Genomic DNA, 23,713 nt, shown 5'->3' with positions numbered 1-23,713 from the left:
GGCAGTCAACAGAATACTACCACTATCGACCAGGCTTCACTTAGGCGCACATCCGCTTCTGGCCCCAGACTCCAGACAAAGACGCTGCCTGCTGTTCCCCCCTGGCCATGGAAAGACCACCAGTGAATTGTTCAGCTGGTTTGCAGCCTTGCTTAAACAACATCCGGACCTGCAACCGCTCTACAAGGAGGGAAGGAACTAGCCGTACATACGGTGAACTCTGAATCCTCCTTTTACACCACCCTGGTGAGTGAAGGCTTCATGGGCGTTGTTATGGAGTGCCCTGGTGAGGAGGGCACTCACGCGGTCATCATACATGGTGCGTTGACCCACATTAATGATAACATTATTGAGATGCCAGCTGGCTTTCATGGCCTCAAGAGGAGGATGGTGGGGCAGAAGCCAAGGCCTCAACTGTTGGGCGTGGTGACTGGGAAGGTTCCCAATGAAGTGCATCTCCTGGGCCTTGGACATTGGCATGTGGAGCGGTACATGCCAGAGCCAGACCTATGTCACCACTGCAGTCGCTGGGGCCACAAGGAGTGGCATTGCCAGTCTGCTCCTTGGTGTAGGTACTGTGCTGGTTCCCACAAATCAGTGCAGTGCCTGGACAAGTTCAAGGAGGGCACCAAAATCTCCCCTCGCTGCTGCAACTGTGGGCGTGATCACAACGCCCACTCCAGCCTCTGCACTGTCAGGCCTCAGCCCCACAGGGAGCCTGCCACTGAAGAGGTGACTTGGCCCAGACTCATGTTCCGCCAGGCTCCATCTCCTCAGACCAACGCTTGGACAAATAGGCCTTCATTCTTGTCTACTGCCCCTCACCTGCCCCAGCCTTCCTGCTCTACCACTGGCACTTCTGCCACACCTGCAGTGTTCCCACCTCTGCTGCAGCACACTGCTACAATGCCCTCTGCATCTGACACAACAGTGCCCCAGCTTGGGGACACTCAGGAGCTGCCTGCCACTAACTCCACCCAGCACCTCATGATAGTGGTGAATACGCTAGCTGCTAAAGTGGACAATCTTTCTGAAATGGTCTCTGCCCTCAGTAATCAGTTTGCCACTTTTAAGAAGCAGCAACAAACAGTGCCTGGTGGGACGCCCCCTGTAGCCCCCACCCCATGTCCAGTCAATGATGCTAACCAGGACTAGGGAGACAGTGACATGTGTCTGTGTGTGTGTGTGTGTGTGACCCACCCCAGGCAGAGGACAATACTGCAGGGCAGCATGCGGGTGCTGCTGCACCCTCTCCAAGGAAGGCTGCTCCCACCTAGCCAGTCACGGAAGCCACATGACAACCCCAAGGCCCCTTGGGGATGGCTCCTGCTTCCCCTGTCTCAGAGGACAAGTCACCTGAGGCAGACCATGATGGCGATGCTGCCAGTGAATGGACGTTGGTCACCCACAGGAAGAGGCGCTGCTCTGTCCCCCTTCCAGTCCTGACTGCCAGCCCCGAGCCAGACCAGGGATATGTGATGTCAGCCCTGCAAACTCTGGTGGAGCAGATGTCTTGCCTGACACAGGACATGGACGACCTAAAGACCCGGGTGCAACACCATCATGATGATCTGCACCTTAACATGGAATGTCAATGGTCTACATGCTTGCTTCACTGACTTACACTCTCACGTCCTTCTCCATAAGCCTGACATTATTGCCTTACAGGAGGTAGGGCCACGGGTGCCTGAGCTGCGGGGTTATGCCTCCCACACCTTCAGTTGTGGTGACAGCAGTAGTCGGGGGATGGCTACTTACATTGGTCATAGGATTCCGGTTACTTTCAGGGAAATGGGGGTCACCGAGGGTATTGAATTTATTACTGTTTGCTTGCACACCTTGGGTGAAGTTATTTACTTTGTAAACATGTACATGCATGCCAGTGCCTTAAATGTTGCAAATTTTCCTGATTATGTCCTTGAGGAGCAGACTGTTATCATGGGTGACCTTAATACCTGGCATAAGGAATTAGGAAGCCATCTCACCACCAGTGCTAATGGTGTGTGCTGGAAGGCTTTCCTTGACACCACAGATACAGTAGTGCTCTTTGGGGAACATATACCCACACATGTACAAGGAAGCAGACTTGACTATGTAGCCCTTATCACTATGCCAACATATACTGCCGATACCCTTCTTGTCAGGTCTTTGCTGAGTGACCACTTCGCCATGGAGACGACCTTTCCAGTGCAATCTGCCCCAGCAGTGCCCAGGAAGTGCCTGACAGTGCCACCGTTCAGGATGGCGGGCCTCGTTGTCCATGTGCTGGCATGGTACCCTGCCGTGAAGGGCTCCTTTGCCGACGCAGAGGCACTGTACGACGGACTGCTACACACCATTGAGGGATTCATTGCGATTCCAAGGGCTCTGGCAAGGACCCACACTCCAAGCCACTGGACTTACGCTACCAACCCTGTGATCCTGAACTGCCAACAGATGCTCGCTGCCTACCAGTGACGTTGGCAGCTTAACCCAGCAGACACAGAGTCACAGGATGCTATGGTTACTGTGGCTTGAAACTTCACAGATCTGAGGCAGCAGGAAAGAAAGAAGTACTGGGTCTCCTCCCTGGACCGGGTGCACAGGACCCAGTCCCTCCAGGAGGTGTGGCACCACGTCAAGTGTTCGGGGCAAGCTAAGGCGGCAGGTGTGTGACCCTGATCCTGCCAGCAGGGCACGAGAGTTCGTCCTGCAGTGGAAGGAAGCCTCATCCTTCTCTGGCCTTCCTGTGGAACACCAGGAGGCACTCGACAGGCAAAGACCACAAAGGATGGAGTTGATTCGCCACAGTGTTTCTCTGCCAGATGACACCTGTGTGCCTATCACACATGATGAACTTCTCAGTTAAATTGGGCAAGTCAACAGCTCCTGGCAAGGATGGCATCACCTATGACATCCTCAATGCCCTCCTGGAGGTAAAGGTAGACAACCCTGTCTTAGACCTATTTAACATGTCTCTCACTGCAGGCAAGCTTCCCCACTCCTGGAAAACAGCCATTATCATCCCAGTCCCCAAAGGTGATGGCACCTTCTGCCCCATTTCTCTCACCAGCTGTCTGTGTAAGATGATGGAACAGGTAATATTGAACAGGGTTATATATAAGGTGGGCCATGTCCTCTCTGGCAATGTACATGGCTTCCTAAAAGGTCATTCCACAAGTCATTGTTTGTTGAGTGCCTTATAAATAAGGATGCTACATGCAGAACTTTCGTTGATTTCAAGGGTGCCTTCAGCAGGGCCAACAAAGATGTTATTATGGAGGAACTCATTCTCAAAGGTGTCAAAGATAGATTATTAGGATGGATCAGGGACTATGTACAATAGAACAGCACAGGTTTGGTTTCAAGTTGCAGTCTCTTCTGAGGAAGTCTTTGAGCTTGGAACACCACAGGGTGGAGTTCTTAGTCCAATGCTTTTCATCATTTTAATGGACAAAATTGCGCATTGTTCCTTCTATGCTGATAACATACTCCTCCAATGCCCCACACCCAGGATTTTCCAGTTAGCTCTGTCACAACTAGCAGCATTGTGTGTTCAAATGGGACTTGTAATTAATGAATGTAAAACCAAATTTCAAGCCAAAGGGAAGGCCTCTCGACTGCCCACTGTAAATGATGTTCCCATCCCTAGTGTTCATACACACAAGTACCTGGGTGTACAACTGAATTTCAGGAAGTCACTCCACACTGTACACTATGTTTGAGACCTCTGTCTGCCATGGCTAGCGCTACTTCAGCTGCTAGCAAACATGGGCCTGGGGTCTGGCATTCCAATCCTAAGGATGTTCTATATATCTGTTGTACAGTTGTAGTGCTGAGAAATTAATTATGTATATTTCTACTTTTTTTTCCTAGGCTAGGGCCCATGTAGTGTGCGGGGGTGACCAGAATCTCAGTACAATGTGACTAACCCCTCCCCTTCCCCTCCTCTCCTCAGTGTCCTTTTGTCCTTGCTTTTCCCCCCCCCCCCTCTCAGCGTCACTGTGTTGACCACTTCTATAACAAATTTGCCCCGTGAATAAACGTAATTTCTCCTGCTTGGCCAGGTTATAGAGGCGAATTTTTCACCTAATCCCAGAGAATGGGGAGCCCTTAATATGATAAAATTAATTCTATAATGGTAAGGTCTTAAACCAGCCCAAACAAATCCCAGATAATTACGCCGCGCCAATGAGGTTGACGAATCTGATAAGTCTTCTTTGCTTCGCTGCCCTGTCACCCCTGTTGCTACGCAAGCCGGGAAGAGATACCAGACTTTGACTAATTCCCCAATTGATTTCAAAAGTCCATTGAATTAAACTTCTTAAAGTAACAACTATAAAGTAAACAGTAACTTAATTATTCATATTTTTCATCCCTGAACTCACAACCTAGTCGCCCCCCCCCCCACTAAAAACAAAATTATAACTTAATAAATTTCCCCATTGGAAACCTTTATCCTTAGTTTCCCGCCGATTTCCTCACAAGCAAAGCCAGTCTCTCTCGGATTCTCCTCAGGTGAGCATGCAGTCTGATAGTCTCCCCCTCCATTCCTGTAATATTAAGTAAGTGTTTATTTAACAATAATTTTACTAAAGCCAGTCTCTCTCGGATTCTCCTCAGACCCTCTCGGATTCTCCTCAGATATTCCTGATGATAAACTGTTTTCTGAGTGGATAGATATTCGCATTTTTTCGTTCTGTTTTTGTTGGTTTTCTCCACGGGACTAGTGAAACCACCTGGTTCGAGATCACCGTGTGAGACTGTCCTCAGGTATATACATATTTTTTTGGGTATATATATTTGTTATTTATTTATTTATTCTCTGGTCTCCCCCACAACTCAGTAGTCGCGAAAATATCTCCATCGTAGTTTTTATGTAATTGAAGAATACGCTACCATTTATTTTGTATTTCGGAATTATGTAACTGAAGAGTACGCTACCATTTATTTTGTATTTCTGAATTCCTTTCTTTTTATTATTATTATTCGGTTTATTCCATTATCAATTAAAAATCTATAAAAGTGTCAATATTTGTATTTTCTTTTAATCCAGTGATAGGATTTGTAATTATCGTGTGCCACAAGGGAACATCACACCCCTTAGAGGGCACTAAACTGGTGAGCAGCGGTGGCATTTATTTCGCGACTAACCGAAAGAGGTGGAGACTGGAAATAATTGTAAATGTTGAAGGTGATGATGATGCCAAGCGAGACATTCAAAGGAGGGCGTGCACGTGCATGGTGGTGAGCAGGTGATGATTGGAGAGGCACAGAACGTTCAGGATGGAGGAGGAGGAGGAGCAGGAGTCTTTGTGTATAGGAAGGAGAAAGAAGGAGGATAGGAGTAATAAGTAATAATGCAAGGAGAATGGAGGAGGAGGAGGAGCAGGAGTCTTTGTGTATAGGAAGGAGAAAGAAGGAGGATAGGAGTAATAAGTAATAATGCAAGGAGAAAGGAGGTGGAGGAGGAGTAATGAATAACAATGATTAAGAGGAAAACCAGAGGAGGAGAAATAGTAATGAACTATAATTTTTTTTTCTTGAGTAATGACAAAACATGCACATGAGCTTTCTGGCCACCTGGGTCAGAAAAAGACAATTAAAAAGGCCGAAGAATTGTTTTACTGGTGTAATCTCAAGTTTGACGTAACCCAGTACGTAAAGAATTACCTTCAGTAGAGAAGCCCTTAGATAGGATAGGTATAGACCTGACGGATATGATTGCAGGCAGTGGTGGCTACCGATATGTGTTGACTATCGTAGATCACTTTAGCCGATTTGTGAAGTTCTATCCACTCAAAAACAAACTATCAGAGGGAATTGTAGAGGCGCTGCAGCAGTACATTACCGACTTCGGGACTCCTCACTCCATCGTCCTGGACAACGGGGGCGAGTTCACCTCCCAGATCTTCCAACAATTCTGCCAGCAACACCTCATCACCCTCTGTTACACCACTCCCTACCACCCGCAAGGGAACGCCATCACCGAACGACTCCATCGCACGCTCAAATCCATCTTGGCTTCCATGTGCCGAGGTTACCCGCTACGGTGGCCTCGCCTACTCCCTGTGTGTCAGGCCACTATGAATGCCGCCGTCCATACCATTATCGCCCAACAACCTTTCTTCGCGTTTTTCTCCCGGCATGCGCCCCAAGTGGTGGGTGCCAGGCTACCCGCAGTTGATGGTGACGAGCAAGACGTGGATGTGGTCCGCCGGCTGATCCGGGAAACACACGAGAAAATGACTCGGAAATACCGTAATGCGGCCAACAGGAAACGCAAGGAGCAGAAGGTAGACATTGGGGCGTTGGTGTGGGTGAAGCGAGAAACTACAGAGTCAGGAGTGTGTAAGAAACTGTGTTCGTTGGGACGGCCCATATAAGGTGGTGGAAGTTTTAAGAGGAGGCGGTGGTTATGTGGTGAAAGACCCTTTCTCGGGAAAGATGGTGCAAAGAGCGGCAGAAAAGATCAAACAGTTTCACAGTGAGGAAGAGTACGTAGTTGCAGCTCAAGACACAGTGTTCCAACCTGATATAGAAACTGAAGTGTTACCGCCTAGAGTGCGTAACCGTCCCAGACGCTATATTGAGGAATGTTAATGTCGCTGGAAAGACGGTATAGAAAAGAGCAGAGTGCTTGGGGTAAATAGAGTCCCCCCCCTTACTTTTGCATGGTCTGGCTGGACTGGTTGTAATGAATCGTGGTATGACGGGTATGGGTACTATGTGAGAGGTGATGTAAGAATTTGAGAAGGAATAAGGAACCACTTTAATTCGCAGACTACTACTGCACTCGACAATCCGTTCGGGCCATTCTGTGGTGGATTACTTCAGGACGTGGCGAGCGCTTCGCGTAATCATCTATAGTATCTCGTGGTATGAGTGAATGTGTGGATGAGTAAATGACTGTCCGAGTGGAAGGAACCGAGTACTGGGGTGGCCGAATCTCGTTTCAGAGAGTGACGGAGTGACTTAAGGTTAAGTCCTCACACCACAGGAGGTCAAGAGGCTGGTTGGGGTGGAATTTCTTTTCTTTTTCCTTGAGATGAGAGAAAGAGCCGAGTTATGTCTCCAAGGGACATTGTGGTGATATGGCCCACAAGCCATTGTATGGGAGAGAATGTCAGAGTTATTTCCCGACAGAGACCACGTGCAGTTCGTCAGCCTGGCTTGGTTATGTGGTGGTGAGGGGAGTTTCTAATTACTCGGATGTGAAGGTGTTATTTTATTTTTTTTGGTAAGGAGAAAAGAGAGAGGTGAAAAATTCTAGAACGGATGAAAGGCTCGTGTAGTGCTGAGAAATTAATTATGTATATTTCTACTTTTTTTTCCTAGGCTAGGGCCCATGTAGTGTGCGGGGGTGACCAGAATCTCAGTACCATGTGACTAACCCCTCCCCTTCCCCTCCTCTCCTCAGTGTCCTTTTGTCCTTGCTTTCCCCCCCCCTCTCAGCGTCACTGTGTTGACCACTTCTATAACAAATTTACCCCGTGAATAAACGTAATTTCTCCTGCTTGGCCAGGTTATAGAGGCGAATTTTTCACCTAATCCCAGAGAATGGGGAGCCCTTAATATGATAAAATTAATTCTATAATGGTAAGGTCTTAAACCAGCCCAAACAAATCCCAGATAATTACGCCGCGCCAATGAGGTTGACGAATCTGATAAGTCTTCTTTGCTTCGCTGCCCTGTCACCCCTGTTGCTACGCAAGCCGGGAAGAGATACCAGACTTTGACTAATTCCCCAATTGATTTCAAAAGTCCATTGAATTAAACTTCTTAAAGTAACAACTATAAAGTAAACAGTAACTTAATTATTCATATTTTTCATCCCTGAACTCACAACCTAGTCGCCCCCCACCCCACTAAAAACAAAATTATAACTTAATAAATTTCCCCATTGGAAACCTTTATCCTTAGTTTCCCGCCGATTTCCTCACAAGCAAAGCCAGTCTCTCTCGGATTCTCCTCAGGTGAGCATGCAGTCTGATAGTCTCCCCCTCCATTCCTGTAATATTAAGTAAGTGTTTATTTAACAATAATTTTACTAAAGCCAGTCTCTCTCGGATTCTCCTCAGACCCTCTCGGATTCTCCTCAGATATTCCTGATGATAAACTGTTTTCTGAGTGGATAGATATTCGCATTTTTTCGTTCTGTTTTTGTTGGTTTTCTCCACGGGACTAGTGAAACCACCTGGTTCGAGATCACCGTGTGAGACTGTCCTCAGGTATATACATATTTTTTTGGGTATATATATTTGTTATTTATTTATTTATTCTCTGGTCTCCCCCACAACTCAGTAGTCGCGAAAATATCTCCATCGTAGTTTTTATGTAATTGAAGAATACGCTACCATTTATTTTGTATTTCGGAATTATGTAACTGAAGAGTACGCTACCATTTATTTTGTATTTCTGAATTCCTTTCTTTTTATTATTATTATTCGGTTTATTCCATTATCAATTAAAAATCTATAAAAGTGTCAATATTTGTATTTTCTTTTAATCCAGTGATAGGATTTGTAATTATCGTGTGCCACAAGGGAACATCACACCCCTTAGAGGGCACTAAACAGTCCCTCATTGACTACGCAGCCCCTATTTTCATACAGTTTGGTGCCACCCAACTCCGTCCTCTGGAGCTTGTTCAGAATGAAGCCATGAGAATAATTTTGGGATGCCCAAGGACTGCTCGGATTGAGGTACTCAGAGCTAAACTGCATCTGCCGAGTATTATGTGTAGGATAAAGGAAATTACTTGTCATACTGTTGGTCGGATGCTATGCACGGGCTCCGACTCTCTGAAGGAATCACTGACCCCCATGTATTGTGATCCTTGGACTCCTACAACTCCATACCTCAGGAAGATCTTGGGAGTTCTTACAAGTGTAGGTATAGCCAAGGCCTGTATTAACATTGTTATGTCACCACTCCAACCCGTTTGGAACCCTCACCGTGTCAGTGTTGATATTCACTCACTGCATCAGCCCAAGAGGGACTGGCCCTCTCATGTACTGCAAGACATGTTCATGACTAAATTGTCCAAGTATCCCCACGTTCAGGCTATTCATGTTTATTGTGATGGTTCAGTCAATGGCAGCAGGTCCAGATGTGGGCTGTTCATCCGCAACTACATTTCTGCCAATCACCACACTGACACTAAGGTTTCCAGGTGGCTCCCTGCACACATGTCCTCCACTAGGGCAGAACTGTATGCTGTTCTGTAGGCACTCCATATTGTGGCACCTCTCCATAAGGATGTATTCTTCTTTGTTGACAGGCTGCACTGTATGATCTCCAATCTACCTCCCCCATGGACTGTGATCTAGTTAATAAATGTCTTGATCTCATCCATGCCCTAGAAGGTGCTGGTGCCATGGTCCACTTCACCTGGATACCCTCTCATGTGGGTATCCCACTTAATGAAGAGGCAGACCGCCTTGCTCAACGTGCCCTTCAGGATGACACAGTGGACCCTGGTGCTGAGTACACTCTGGGCTATGTTAAGAGTAGCATTAAGGACTTTGTACATAATAGTATTAGTGATAAGTTCGAGCTTTGTTGCCATAGGGGCAGTGGCAGTAGTCTTCACTATGTACTTGTCGCCCAGAGCTGTGCTGACACTTATGGGAGACACTGCATCACATGATAGGGTGGCAGTGAGGCTCAGATTAGGCTATAAATACTTTTGGAAAGTCAGTGCTTCTCCTGGTGTATGTTGTGTTCTGTGTGCTGCACCAAGGGGACACACACTGCGTCATTATGTCACGGAATGTCCTCTCATTGCTAAATTTAGGCTGCAAGGTCAACATGACTTGTATACCCTCATAGACCATTTCTTAGACTCAGCCACTCTCAGGGATATACTCAAGGAATATCCTACGTTTGCTCCCAGGCTGTAGGATATTTATGCCATAAGGTGTGCAATATCTGTATTCATTTATTTACTTATATTCTTGTAATGTATACTATCTATTTTTATATTTTTGATACTCTACCCTCAAGTCTTTGCCCAGGGGGTAGGTGGCAAGGTTTGTCCTCCTCCTTTGTTGTATTTCATTATTAATGCAACAATAAATGTATCAATCAATCATCAATCCTAACCTAACCTACTTGGCATGCCTAGTACTGCTGCTGTTGAATGGCGTTAGCTGAAGACATCTGTGCATTACCGTGACTGGGAGTGAATGCATCGCATGTCTTGCAGTAAAAATGGGACTGCGCATGCACTTGGTCACTTGAAACTAGCTGGTCACTTGAACCTACTACACCCCCACTAACGGCTTTTCCCGGTTAGCTGTTTCCGCTCTATCATAACTAGCCTCCTTCATTACACTTTGCTGCCTACACATCCCAGTACAGTAAATAAACACATTAAAACAAATCAATTTACTTTAAATTGTGACGGTTTGGGAACGGTATTGTACCTAATCCCATCCCTTCTAGGCATGGTAATTATGCCTAGCAAAAATAACAACCAATGAATACCTCTCTCCCCGAATGTGGAGAAGGTGAACCCTGCAGCTTACACAAGGGAGCCTTCAGAAAGGCAGCCTTAAACCCACTGGAAAGGGCGGGCAAACTCTGATGGGGTTAGTGTGTAGAGCAGGGTGTCTACAACGGTTGTTAACAGCCGGGATATCAAACTGTTCTGCCTAGGCAGGTTCCTTCTATTCTCTATCCATTGGTTGTGGTTGTCAGTAGGGCTTTGTCCCCCCAGTAGGATGCAAGATACCCCAGGGTAAAAATTAAGACTACCGTTAGCAAGGACACAAGGAAGACCAACAGCCAACTTGAAATTCTTTCCAATAACGATATATATATCATCAAAATTATTTCTCTCTCTGATGGCTACGTTGTCATCATTAGCAGCGATCAAGATCTAGAATCCATCTCTGAACAGAAGACTTTCAAGGAATTAAACAATAAAGAATTCTTTCCTCAAATTCCACTGAACTTAAAGCCAACAGATCTGTTATCATTCCAAACATGGATAACTGCATTTACAAAAACAACGAAGATGACATCACAGCAGAACTGACAAGAACTCATGGATCCATGGAGTAATATAACACTATGGAACACGATTTTTGTCTTCGACAAGCAAGTGTTATTTTCCAATTCATTTAATTGCAAAACAATAGAAAATGTCCATTAATCCTGTAAAACTTTGCTTTTATGGCTTTAAGAATGATTTTTTTTTTTCCCAAAATAGCTAAATTTCACTATTTTTTCCAGATGCTGTCACAGAGAACTTCTTTGCTCTTGTCTTGATGAATTGACCACATATGTACCAGAATACATCTGGAGAATGACTGCAGCCTCTTGATGCCATTTCACCTCTAGTGATTTGTCTTCTCAGGCAACCAAAGCAGAACTGATTTTTTTTTTTTTTTTTTAAGGAAGTTGAAGAAAAAGGACAGCTAGCTAAAGAGAAAGTGGATGGGAAGAGAAGGGGTGAAAGAAAGTAGGAGAAAAGACAGATTGTGGGCTCAACCACATTGCTTTTTTTTTTTTTTCATATCTATAAACATAGACATGCATTCCCTCAATAATTACATTCAAGATCACAACTGCATTAGCAGGACCGCAGCTTTCCCTAAAACACAGACTTCTGAAGGGGATGAAACCTGCCTCACTATGAGAGAGAGAGAGAGAGAGAGTGTGTGTGTGTGTGTGTGTGTGTGTGTGTGTGTGTGTGTGTGTGTGCTTTTTACCTACATGCCTTCATTATTGTGTGGGACAGTTCTCTCCAGAAGAAACACAACTAAGTCCCTGACCAATGATGTCTGCTGATACTGTGGTCCAGAATGTATATTCTTTACATTAACTCTAATGTAAAATTTAAGTGGTTACATTTAGGACAGTTGAACTGTGCTCAGTAAATGACTTGAGGTGTATTTAGTGTAGTGTTCATAGAAAGAGGGGAGTAGCATGATAACATGATATGAGAAAGGTATAAGGATGTAGGTATGACAAAATAATGTAATATTCCCTGCTCCTGGTCATCCGAACTTCGTAGGGCTTGGTATTCTCCTGTTCCTCCATTGTCGATTATCCTGGAAACATTCTGTGGAAACTAAGAAAAGATTAAATTTTTCAAGTAGCAATTGCCTGCGGTGGTACCGAGCAAATTATGTTACTACTTTTAGGGACCCACTTGTGCGTGTTATTGTGTGGTGTCACTAACTTCCTACTGTTCTATTTCGCTTGTTCTTATAGTTTCCAATACTTTTTGCGCATTATGTTGATTTCTTATATTCAAAGGGGTAATATTATATTTAATATGCAAAATCATATGCATTTAATTGTTCTTGTTCATTAAAATGTATAAATCTCTAAACTTTATTTAGAACAGTTTGAATTTTCTTTTGTGTGTTGAAGAGGCCATACAAATTGAAATAGATGGGTATTCCATTACTTGAACTGAACTGTAGCAAAATACATGCCTTACCCAACCAATTTCATTCAATTAATTGATAAGATGAGCACATTTTCTTATACTTCTTTTATTCCTGGAAGAACGTTTGGGCATTGGCCAAGTAGGAAAATTTCCCATGTGTTGCCTTGCCATGTCTCCACAAGACCAATTATCGGTTTAACACACTGGTGGAAAGGACAGGTGACCCTCTCTCTCTCTCTCTCTCTCTCTCTCTATACAGTTAAATGGTACAGGAGAGTACTTTACATAATTTTCATTACATAAATATTTTGTTACTTTTCACATGCTAAAGACAGCATTATAAATGCTTTCTACCTTAGAGCCCAACTCTTACCTTTATTGTCTCTTATTTACCCTCATCGGCCAAGTGCTCACTCGCTCCTTGAACTCTCTCTCTCTCTCTCTCTCTCTCTCTCTCTCTCTAAAGGCGTGGTAACACGAGTACTTTTTTCGACAATATTAAGCCGACTCGAATCGGGCAGTAAATTATTTGTTTTGGTCTTGACGATAGTGCACGTTAGGCGCGGTCATATGAGCGTCTTTCGGCTGTATTATTAAATTTTCTCTTGCCCTTCCAGTCCCCGAGCTCATCTGCGGGGATGGAGTATGTGAGAACAACCCTGTGCCCTTTCCATGATCTTGATCTTGATGGTACAGGTGGCACAGGATCACTCCTGAGCCAGGCCTTTGGATCGGCAACTCCTGTAGAAAGGGGAAAAAAAAAAAGAGAAACGAACAGTTTAGTGCCCTCTAAGGAGTGTGATGTTCCCTTGTGGCACACGAAAATTACTAAATCCTATCACTGGATTAAGAGAAATACAAATATTGACACTTTTATAGATTTTTAATTGATAATGGAATAAACCGAATAATAATAATAAAAAGAAAGGAATTCAGAAATACAAAATAAATGGTAGCGTATTCTTCAATTACATAAAAACTACGATGGAGATATTTTCGCGACTACTGAATTGTGGGGGAGACCAGAGAATAAATAAATAAATAACAAATATATACCCAAAAAGTATGTATAGACCTGAGGACAGTCTCACACGGTGATCTCGAACCAGGTGGTTTCACTAGTCCCGTGGAGAAAACCAACAAAAACAGAACGAAAAAATGCGAATATCTATCCACTCAGAAATAGTTTATCAACAGGAATATCTGAGGGGAATCCAAGAGGGTCTGAGGAGAATCCGAGAGAGACTGGCTTTAGTAAAATTATTGTTAAATAAACACTTACTTAATATTACAGGAATGGAGGGGGAGATTATCAGACCGCATGCTCACCTGAGGAGAATCCGAGAGAGACTGGCTTTGCTTGTGAGGGAATCGGCGGGAAACTAAGGATAAAGGTTTCCAATGGGGAAATTTATTAAGTTATAATTTTGTTTTTAGTAGGGGGGGAGCGACTAGGTTGTGAGTTCAGGGATGAAAAATATGAATAATTAAGTTACTGTTTACTTTATAGTTGTTACTTTAAGAAGTTTAATTCAATGGACTTTTGAAATCAATTGGGGAATTAGTCAAAGTCTGATATCTCTTCCTGGCTTGTGGAGCAACAGGGGTAACAAGGCAGCGAAGCAAAGAAGACTTATCAGATTCGTCAACCTCATTGGCGCGGCGTAATTATCTGGGATTTGTTTGGGCTGGTTTAAGACCTTACCATTATAGAATTAATTTTATCATATTAAGGGCTCCCCATTCTCTGGGATTAGGTGAAAAATTCGCCTCTATAACCTGGCCAAGCAGGAGAAATTACGTTTATTCACGGGGTAAATTTGTTATAGAAGTGGTCAACACAGTGACGCTGAGAGGGGGGGGGGGGAAAGCAAGGACAAAAGGACACTGAGGAGAGGAGGGGAAGGGGAGGGGTTAGTCACATGGTACTGAGATTCTGGTCACCCCCGCACACTACATGGGCCCTAGCCTAGGAAAAAAAAAGTAGAAATATACATAATTAATTTCTCAGCACTACAACAGCATCCTCTATCCTAATTGTTCATACACCTGGCACGCCACATTCTCTCCAGAAACTCTTTCACCGCCTCAATCATCCTTTCATTCGCCTCTCTACACAGTCCCAGCAACAACACCATCCACTCTTTTCCCGTCTTCTCCACTCTTTCATTCCTATCATGCCCTAACTTAGTCAGTATCACTTGCATCATCTCATTCCTGTCTCTGGCATACTTCACACACTCCAGCACCACATGTTCCACCGTCTCATCCTCTCCCATGTCACACATCTGGCACACTTTGCTGCGGGACTCAGACCACCTGTAACTCCTTGCATTCACATCCATACACTGTGCCCTCGCTCAGAAGAGAAGATCACCGCCCAGGCTTCCATCATACCACCTTTCATACCTCGGGGCCTCTTTCTCCTTGTACCATTCCAGGGTCTTCTTTCTTTCCATCTCATTCTTCCATTCATTCAGTCCCACACATTTCACTTCTTTGTCTATCTCATTCTTCCATTTTCTCACATCCCATTCCGCTCCCACTCTGTCTCCTCTTGTTACCACCCATTCACGCTCATTTTGATTCCTACCAGCCATTCTTATCGCCCACACAACTTGCAATCCATTCCTGTCTGTCATTCTCATGCATCTCTTCCTCCATTTGCTTCCACTTTCATTCCACAGATACACCTTCCTTGCTATTCTTGCATCATCCATTCTCTCAAGCCTAATCTTGTACCTAAGTGTGGCTTTTGTCAGTCTTTCTCTGAAGGTGCTCCATCCCATGTCACCTCTCAAAAGTAGTAGTAGTAGTAATAATAATAACATTCCTACAGTGAGATTCGAACAGGTTACCCCTTACTTACAAGACAGACACTTTTCCACTGGGCCACAAATCTATGCACAGGGTTCACCACATCTTGATCTTGATCTTGATGCTACAGGTGGCACAGGATCACTCCTGAGTCAGGCCTTAGGATCGGCAACTCCTGTAGAAGGGGGAAAAAAAAGAGAAACGAACAGCATCCTCTATCCTAATTGTTCATACACCTGGCACGCCACATTCTCTCCAGAAACTCTTTTACCGCCTCCATCATCCTTTCATTCGCCTCTCTACACAGTCCCAGCAACAACACCATCCATTCCTTTCCTGTCTTCTCCACTCTTTCATTCCTATCATGCCCTAACTCAGTCAGTATCACTTGCATCATCTCATACCTGTCTCTGGCATATTTCACACACTCCAGCACCACATGTTCCACCGTCTCATCCTCTCCCATGTCACACATCTGGCACACTTTGCTGCGGACTCAGACCACCTGTAACTCCTTGCATTCACATCCATACATTGTGCTTTCGCTCGGAAGAGAAGATCACCGCCCAGGCTTCCATCATACCACCTTTCATACCTCGGGGACTCTTTTTTCCTTGTACCATTCCAGGGTCTTCTTTCTTTCCATTTCATTCTTCCATTCATTCAATCCCACACATTTCACTTCTTTGTCTATCTCATTCTTCCATTTTCTCACATCCCATTCGGCTCCCACTCTGTCTCCTCTTGTTAACACCCATTCACGCTCATTTTGATTCCTCCCAGCCATTCTTATCGCCCACACCACTTGCAATCCATTCCTGTCTGTCATTTTCATGCATCTCTTCCTCCATTTGCTTCCACTTTCATTCCACAGGTACACCTTCCTTGCTATTCTTGCATCATCCATTCTCTCAAGCCTAATCTTGTACCTAAGTGTGGCTTTTGTGAGGCTTTCTCTAAAGGTGCTCCATCCCATGTCATCTCTCAAGGCTTCAACTGCTGTGCACCTCGGTGCACTCAGTGCCATCCTTGCTACTCTATTCTGGCCCACTTCTAACTTATCAATTTCACTTTCATTCCATGCAATCACATCCATACCATACATTATACATGGCACAGCCACACTCTTCCACACTTCTCTCAACACATCATACTTACTTGCTCTCATCCTTGCCGCGCTTCCCAATCGACCTACCCACTGGTTTGCCATACTTATCTTTTCATTCTTTGCCTTTGCACACCCACTAGGACTCATCCACATCCCTAAGTACTTGTATTCTTGCACCTGTCTCAACTCATTCTCTCCAAGTCTCCATACCACATTACTTTCATCCTCTGACCTATTCACAATCATTACTTTGCTTTTCTCACTGCTAAACCTTACTCCAAAGTCTTTACCATAGCTATCCACTACATCCAACAAACTTTGAAGCTCATCTGCCGATTCACTCATAACAACTACGTCATCTGCATAAAGAAGCACACATACTTTATCATTCCCCACACTTACCCCTACATTCATTCTTCTCATCCTGGCTGCTAGCTCCTCTGTATACAGGCTGAAAAGGGTTGGTGACAATATACAGCCCTGCCTAACTCCTCTCTCACTCTTCACCCAGTCTGTTTCTATGTTTCCTAGTCTGTATCTAGCTCTTGTGTCCACATACATACTTTGCACTATGTTAACTATCTTTGCACTCAATCCAATCTTTTCTAAGACTCTACTTAGCATTTCTCTGTTCACTCTATCATAAGCTTTCTCTATATCCAGAAAACCTAGGTACCCCCATCCTTCTTTTTCTTCTCAATCATTTCATTCACCACAAACATATTGTCCTCAGCTCTCCTATCCCTACGAAAACCATTCTGTTCTTCACCCAGCACTCCAGTTCTCTCAATCCATTTACACAGTCTCTCATTCAACACTGCACTGAAAACTTTACCTATTGTATTCACTAATGCAATTGGCCTGTAGTTCTTCAGCTCATTCTTACTCTTAAAAGCCCCCTTATGCAACAGACACACTCGGCTCTCATTCCACTTTCTTGGCACTCTCTCTTCATCCCACACTCGGTTGAATAACTCAGTCATTCTGTCTATCACTACCTCCCCACCATTCTTGTAGAACTCATAGGGAATATCATCTGGACCTGCTGCCTTGCCATTCTTCTGCCTTCTCACACACCTCTCCACTTCATCCCTACTGATTCTTTCATCCAATTCATCTGCATTCTTGCTTTCCAGTGTTACACATCCTTCTCTCACACTAAACATCTCACCTACCCCACTTACTTCTTCCCAGAACCCTTTGATTGGCTCCCTGATTCCCTCCTTTTCTGTTATAACTACACCCTCCACTTTTAGACTCTCCACACCAACACTGCCTGACATATTCTCACCTCTCATGAACTTGTACCATTCACGGCCACCTTCCATACCTTTCTCCCTTAAAGATTGAATCACACTCCTTTCACTCTTCACTTTAGCATTCATTATCATTCGTCTTGTGAACCGCTGCTGCTTCACATACGCTGCCCATGCATTCTGATACTCATTCTCTGCCTCATCGCTTTCATGCCTCTTTTTACTCAGCCATCTACACTGTCTACTCATTCTCTTTCGCTCCTTCCTAGCCACTCTGATTTCATCATTCCTATTGGATATATTATTATTTGTACGATATGTTTTCCCGGCGGCAAGCCAAGCACTACTTGTCGCCAAAAGTGTATCCTCAGTTCCGGGCCGAGCCCAATAAAGGAGAGATGTGTGTCCCTGTGTCTCGTTCCCCTGCCTAGCTATCTTACATGGCGCAGTGAAACCCTTACCTACACCGGTCAAGATGCCTCTACCTCGCCGATCCCCTCGCTCGACGCCTAGGGCCTCGACGACAGTGGTTCCTCGCAGCCTCCAGCCGCTGCTCCAGCAGGCAAGGCAGACCATCAGTGACCAGCAACAAGCCATCACCACCTTGCAGGCCAACATGGCGGCGCTCATCACACGAGGCAACGTGGCGCCCGCCCCTCGGGTGCCTCTCTCTCGGCTGCCCCCGAGAAATGCGACCTGGATATGACACCAGCTGCATTCAGGTCGTGGAAACGGTCCATGGAGTGCTGGCTTCTCCTCAGCAAGTGGCCACGCCAGGAAGCGGTCCATCACGTCAGACTCCTCTGTGGCCCCCCGCTGCAACGTGCCTTGGACGCCAGATTCACCTTCAATCAGTGGAGCGCCCTCACACAGCAGGAGGCGCTGGACGCCATTGGTAACCTAGTGCTTCGCTCCTCCACCCCGGCAGTGCAGTGGGCAGAGTTTTTCGGTGTCAGCCAAGGGCAGGACGAGTGTGTTAGTGACTTCTTCGTACGGGGCGCCCAGAAAGTCAACGACTGCGCTTTCGAGTGTCCCCAGTGCAGCCTCAACCTCTCTGAGTACTTGCTATTGAAAAAGCTTGTGGTAGGCATCCGCGACACGGGCCTCAAACAGCAGGTGTATCAGGCGTGTGACTCGTTAGGCAGTGTGGACGCCCTAAGGGCCATGTGTTGTGCATATGAGGCAGCCCGCCAACACACCACAGGCGTGGGCGGTTGGCGGGAAAGCAGTCGCGCGGCTGGCACCGTGCGGGCCGAGGAGAACGGGAACCAGACGCTCGACGCCGCCGCTGCCACCACCTCTGGCAAGACACAGCCCTCACGTACTTGCTGGAACTGTGGTACTTTGCACGCCCCTGACAGAGCTTCCTGCCCGGCCAGGGAAGCAGTCTGCATCGCCTGTCGTAAGAAAGGTCACTTCAAGAGGTGCTGCAGGAGCTCCAAGCGCCCACACAGCACTGCATCTGCCTACGCCGTCTCGGGATCAGTGACAACGGCAGGCGCGAACGTGTCCCGCCAACCCACCATAGAGGTAACAGTGGCGCTTGGCAAGGGCGCCAAGCACCGCACAGCAGCTGTGGCGGACACCGGCGCCCAGGTGTGCGTCGCGGGGGCGGCCCTCCTGTCCAGTCTCAACATACAACCCACGCAGCTACAGGGATGTGCAGGCTTGCGGGATGTAGCGGACTTGCCCTTACGGTGCCTCGGATCGTGCCGGTGTGACATTTAACTTGGCGGCCATGCTACACAGCAAGAAGTATACTTCGTACCCTCCGCCAGGTCGCTGTTCCTGTCACTGAGCGCGTGCGAGGAGCTGGGGCTGGTGCCCGCCGGCTTCCCTCACCACTCCCTGCCGACAGTGCAAGCAGTGGAAGCGCGTGACACGACCGCCGAGCCTGCCCGGCCGCCTGCCAAGCCCGCTACGATACCATTCCCGCCACACGAGGAGCACATACGACGGCTAGAGGAGTGGCTACTACAACACTTCTCGGCCTCCGCCTTCAACACCACAAGGAGCCCGCTGCCCGTGATGGACGGCGAGCCTCACCACATCCACCTGGCACCCAACGCTGTCCCCTACGCCTGCCACACGCCCGCCTCGGTGCCGAAACACTGGGAGGACGAGGTGAAAGCCCAGCTTGAAGACGACGTACGGCGAGGCGTCATCGAGCCCGTCCCGGCAGGGGAACCCACGGAGTGGTGTGCCCGCATGGTTGTGGTAGCAAAGAAATGAGGGCAACCGCGACGCACCGTCGATTACCAGCGCCTCAACGCCGCATGCCGCAGAGAGACACACCACACCCCCGCCCCCTTCGACATGGTGTCTAGTGTCCCCAAACATTGCTTCAAGACAGTGGCTGACGCTTATTGGGGGTACCACCAAGTCAGGCTGGACGAGGAGAGTCGAAGTCTCACCACCTTCATCACCCCATGGGGGAGGTTCAGGTACCTCCGGACCCCCATGGGCCACTGTTCTGCTGGCGACGCATACACAAAGCGCTTCGATGACGCCATCCAAGGCATCGTGAGGAAGCACAAGTGTATCGACGACACCCTCCTCTACGACAGCAACATCGAAGACGCATTCTGGCACACGTACAAGTTTCTGGCGACCTGTGCAGCCAAGGGGATTACTTTGAAGCCTGAAAAATTCCAGTTCGCACGGAGGGAGGTGGATTTCGTGGGTTTTCGCCTCGGCTGGGAGGAGTACAAACCCACAGACGAGCACCTAGCGGCAATCAAAAGCTTCAGGATGCCTGACAAGCCCTCCATCTCAGACATCAGGTCGTGGTACGGGTTTGTCAATCAACTTGCCCCATTCCTCGCCACAGCCCCAGTCATGAACGCCTTCAGGGAGCTCCTGAAGAAGCCGTGCGGAAAGGCTGTGTACTGGGACGAGCACCTGCAGGAGAAATTCCGCCGCGCTCAGGACACCATATGCCAGCTTGCAAAGGACGGCCTGGCATATTACGACAAAACCCGCCCCACAGTTGCCCTCACAGACTGGAGCAGGGAGGGCATTGGATTCATTATCCTGCAGCAGTTCTGCCACTGCTCGTCTGCTGCTGCTCCCTTCTGCTGCAGGGCGGGCTGGCGTCTGGCCCTGTGCGGAACCCGCCACCTCACGGCCGCCGAGACTGGTTACGCCGCGGTAGAGGGGGAAACCTTGGCTGTGGTGTGGTGCCTCCAGAAAGCCCGGCTGTTCTTGTTGGGGTGCCCGAACCTCACCATCGTCACCGACCACCGCCCTCTCACCAAGCTGCTGGGGGACAGGGCCCTCACAGAAGTCATCAACCCACGACTCTTCCAGCTCAAGGAGCGAACGCTATAGTACCGCTTTCAAGTCAAATATCTGCCAGGAAAAAGGAACGCCGCAGCCGACTTCCTGTCCAGGTACCCAGCCCTCAGAAGCCCCACCACAGACACCGACGCCGACCTGGATGAGGACCTCACCGAGGCAGTAGCAGCCATGGTCATCGCTACAGCCGAACACAAGGATCACGTTCTCGACGAGTCAGCGGTGAGAAAATCTGCAGCCGACGACCCTGTCTACCAACTACTACTGGCCAAAGTGTTGGCCGCGGACTGGCACCCACACAAGGCGCAAGAAGTGGCCTGCCTGCGCCCGTTCTATGGCGTGAGGGACCGGTTGGCAGTCTCTCAAGACCTTGTCACATACACCTTTGACCAGGGTTGTGTGCGACTCGTGATTCCTGAGCCCCTCCGCCCACAGGTAGCAGCAAACTTACACGCTGGTCACCAAGGGCTAGATTCCATGCTGCGGAGGGCAAGGCAATGTGTATACTGGCCCGGGTTGGAAGGGGACCTGCAACACTACCGGGCGTCGTGCACGTCATGCGAGACGCACGCTCCCTCTCAGCCCTCAGAAACACTCGTCATCACGCCGCCCCCAGAGTACCCATTCCAATCCACAGTGGCGGACATGTTTCAGCATGAGGGGCACACCTACATGGTCTACGCTGACAGGCTCACTGGATGGCTAGAACTCGCCCATTTCCCACACGGTGCTACATCTAATAAAATCAAGAGTCAAATGAGGCAGTACTTCAAGCGATGGGGCGCCCCGGAACAGCTGTCCACTGATGGGGGGCCGAACCTGGCGAGCGAGGAAATGTCGGAATTCCTCAAGAAGTGGAGTGTCATTGCACGCCTGTCCTCAGCACAGTACCCACAGTCAAACGGGCGGGCCGAAGCAGCGGTCAAGACGGCCAAAAGAATCATCAGAGCCAACACAGGTAGTGGGGGCTCATTGGACACGGACAAAACCTCCCTCGCTGTGCTGCAATACCTTAACACCCCGCTGCGATCTGTCAACAAGTCCCCCGCCCAACTTGCCACCGGAAGGCAGCTGCGTGATGGCGTGCCAACAGCCCGACGACATTACAAGGTGGACAGGCACTGGGGAAGGACGCTGCGTGAGAGAGAAGTGAAAATGGGGGAGGAAGGCAACACCCTGATGGCAACCTGCACACCCAGACAGCTCCGGCCCCTGTCCCCCGGCACACGAGTAAGGATGCAGAACCAGGCCTGGGGCACGTGGGACCGCACGGGCTTGATCGTGGAGGCGCTGCCCTACAGGCAGTACACCGTCAGGCTTGATGGTAGCGGCCGAATAAGTCTCAGGAACAGGAAGCATCTGCGGCCCGTCGCTGAGTCAACCCCACCGCCCGCACCGCCAACCCTGCGCCCACCAACCCCGCCGGCCGCTCAACCAACCACGACACCCACACAAGTCTCAACCCCCACCCAACCTCAGCTACGCCCCGCACCCAGGAGGCAGGTGCGGCGACCGGGGTGGCTGAGCGACTATGTGTAACACACACACACACATACACATATCAGATTAATGTGTTGCAGGCACACATTTATCTTACGGGGGATATTGGATATATTATTATTTGTACGATATGTTTTCGCGGCGGCAAGCCAAGCACTGCTTGTCGCCAAGAGTGTATCCTCAGTTCCGGGCCGAGCCCAATAAAGGAGAGACGTGTGTCCCTGTGTCTCGTTCCCCTGCCTAGCTATCTTACAATTCCACCATGGTTTACATACATTCTTTCTTTTACCTACTCTCACAAACCCTATCTGGTTCTCAGCAGCACCCCTCACGTCCTCAACCAGTTTCTCATTCAGATGCTCCACGTCATGCACACTTTCGTCGTCCTAGCTTCTCTCACTCAGTTCAACCTGAAAGTTCTCCCACCCTACATCTCTCAGTCTCCACTTCTTTTTCTTACTTGCCACTTTCACTTCATTCCCACCCTGCATCAAGCACTCCACAACCAGCATGTTGTGATCAGACACAATATCAACCAAACCATCCTCATCTATCCACATATGCGACACAATTTCACGCATTCTTCCATTCATCAACACGTAGTCAACTGCCGACTCCTGCTCTCTTGCACTCCAAGTCACACGTCCCTCAGCCAAAGTAACATTCAGATTTTCCAGCTCTAGTTCATCAACAAACTCTCCAAGCATTTCACCAGTCCTGTTCACCTGTTCCCCCAGTATTCCCACATGTGCATTCATGTCACCCATAACTAGCACTCTCCTCTCCATGCTCTCTCACAACTTTCTTAAGTATGTCATACTTCCTCCTATTTTCCCTTTCTGCTCTTTCACCCATGACAGTCATGTACGCTACCACCAGTACCACCTTCTCTGGTCTGCCATGACCATCCATGCATTCCACTCTGACTGCAAGCACATCCTCACTACTTGTACACTCCCCCACATCAATCTCCTCTACTTTCAGTCCTCTTTCTTTCTTATAAAGTAGGGCTACACCTCCTCCCAGTGTTTCCTGTGCCTTACGCCCCTTTCCAATCATAACATACTCGCATCCCTCCATTCGTACATCATCTCTCAGGTGAGTCTCAGTGAGCCCAACTAAGTCGAACCTCCACTCCCTGAGCTCCTTGCATACATCCTCAAACTTGCCCACACCCCATCCTCTCACATTCATACAGCCAATCTTCACACATTTACTTGCCTGGCTAGTCTCTTTTCTTCCATATTCACTGACATCAGTGGGTCCTCCTCGTCATGCCTCGTCCACACAATACACCTGCCTCGCCCTCATCCACTCAGCCAGTCGATGTCCTAGCCTCTCATTCCCATT

The 23,713-nt window shown here is 47.8% G+C and overlaps 1 protein-coding gene and 1 long non-coding RNA gene across 2 annotated transcripts; one reads left to right on the top strand and one right to left on the bottom strand.

Moving 5' to 3' along the window:
• Positions 1-13,249: 13,249 nt before the first annotated feature.
• On the bottom strand, positions 13,250-15,179 carry LOC135116429 (uncharacterized). The gene is made up of 2 exons (XR_010276311.1): positions 13,715-15,179; positions 13,250-13,630 (listed from the first exon to the last, which is right to left on the bottom strand). It is a non-coding gene; the product is annotated as an uncharacterized LOC135116429 (long non-coding RNA).
• Positions 15,180-21,034: 5,855 nt separating this feature from the next.
• Positions 21,035-22,402, top strand: LOC135116294 (uncharacterized protein K02A2.6-like). Its single transcript, XM_064033656.1, has one exon. The coding sequence runs from the start codon at positions 21,035-21,037 to the stop codon at positions 22,400-22,402; it is 1,368 nt and encodes a 455-aa protein (XP_063889726.1).
• The last annotated feature ends 1,311 nt before the right edge of the window (positions 22,403-23,713 follow it).

This window comes from Scylla paramamosain, chromosome 31 (genome assembly GCF_035594125.1).
Source record: "Scylla paramamosain isolate STU-SP2022 chromosome 31, ASM3559412v1, whole genome shotgun sequence".
Taxonomy (NCBI): Eukaryota; Metazoa; Arthropoda; class Malacostraca; order Decapoda; family Portunidae; genus Scylla; species Scylla paramamosain.
The sequence above is the reverse complement of the archived record's forward strand: the minus strand, read 5'-3'. Positions and strand labels throughout refer to the sequence as shown.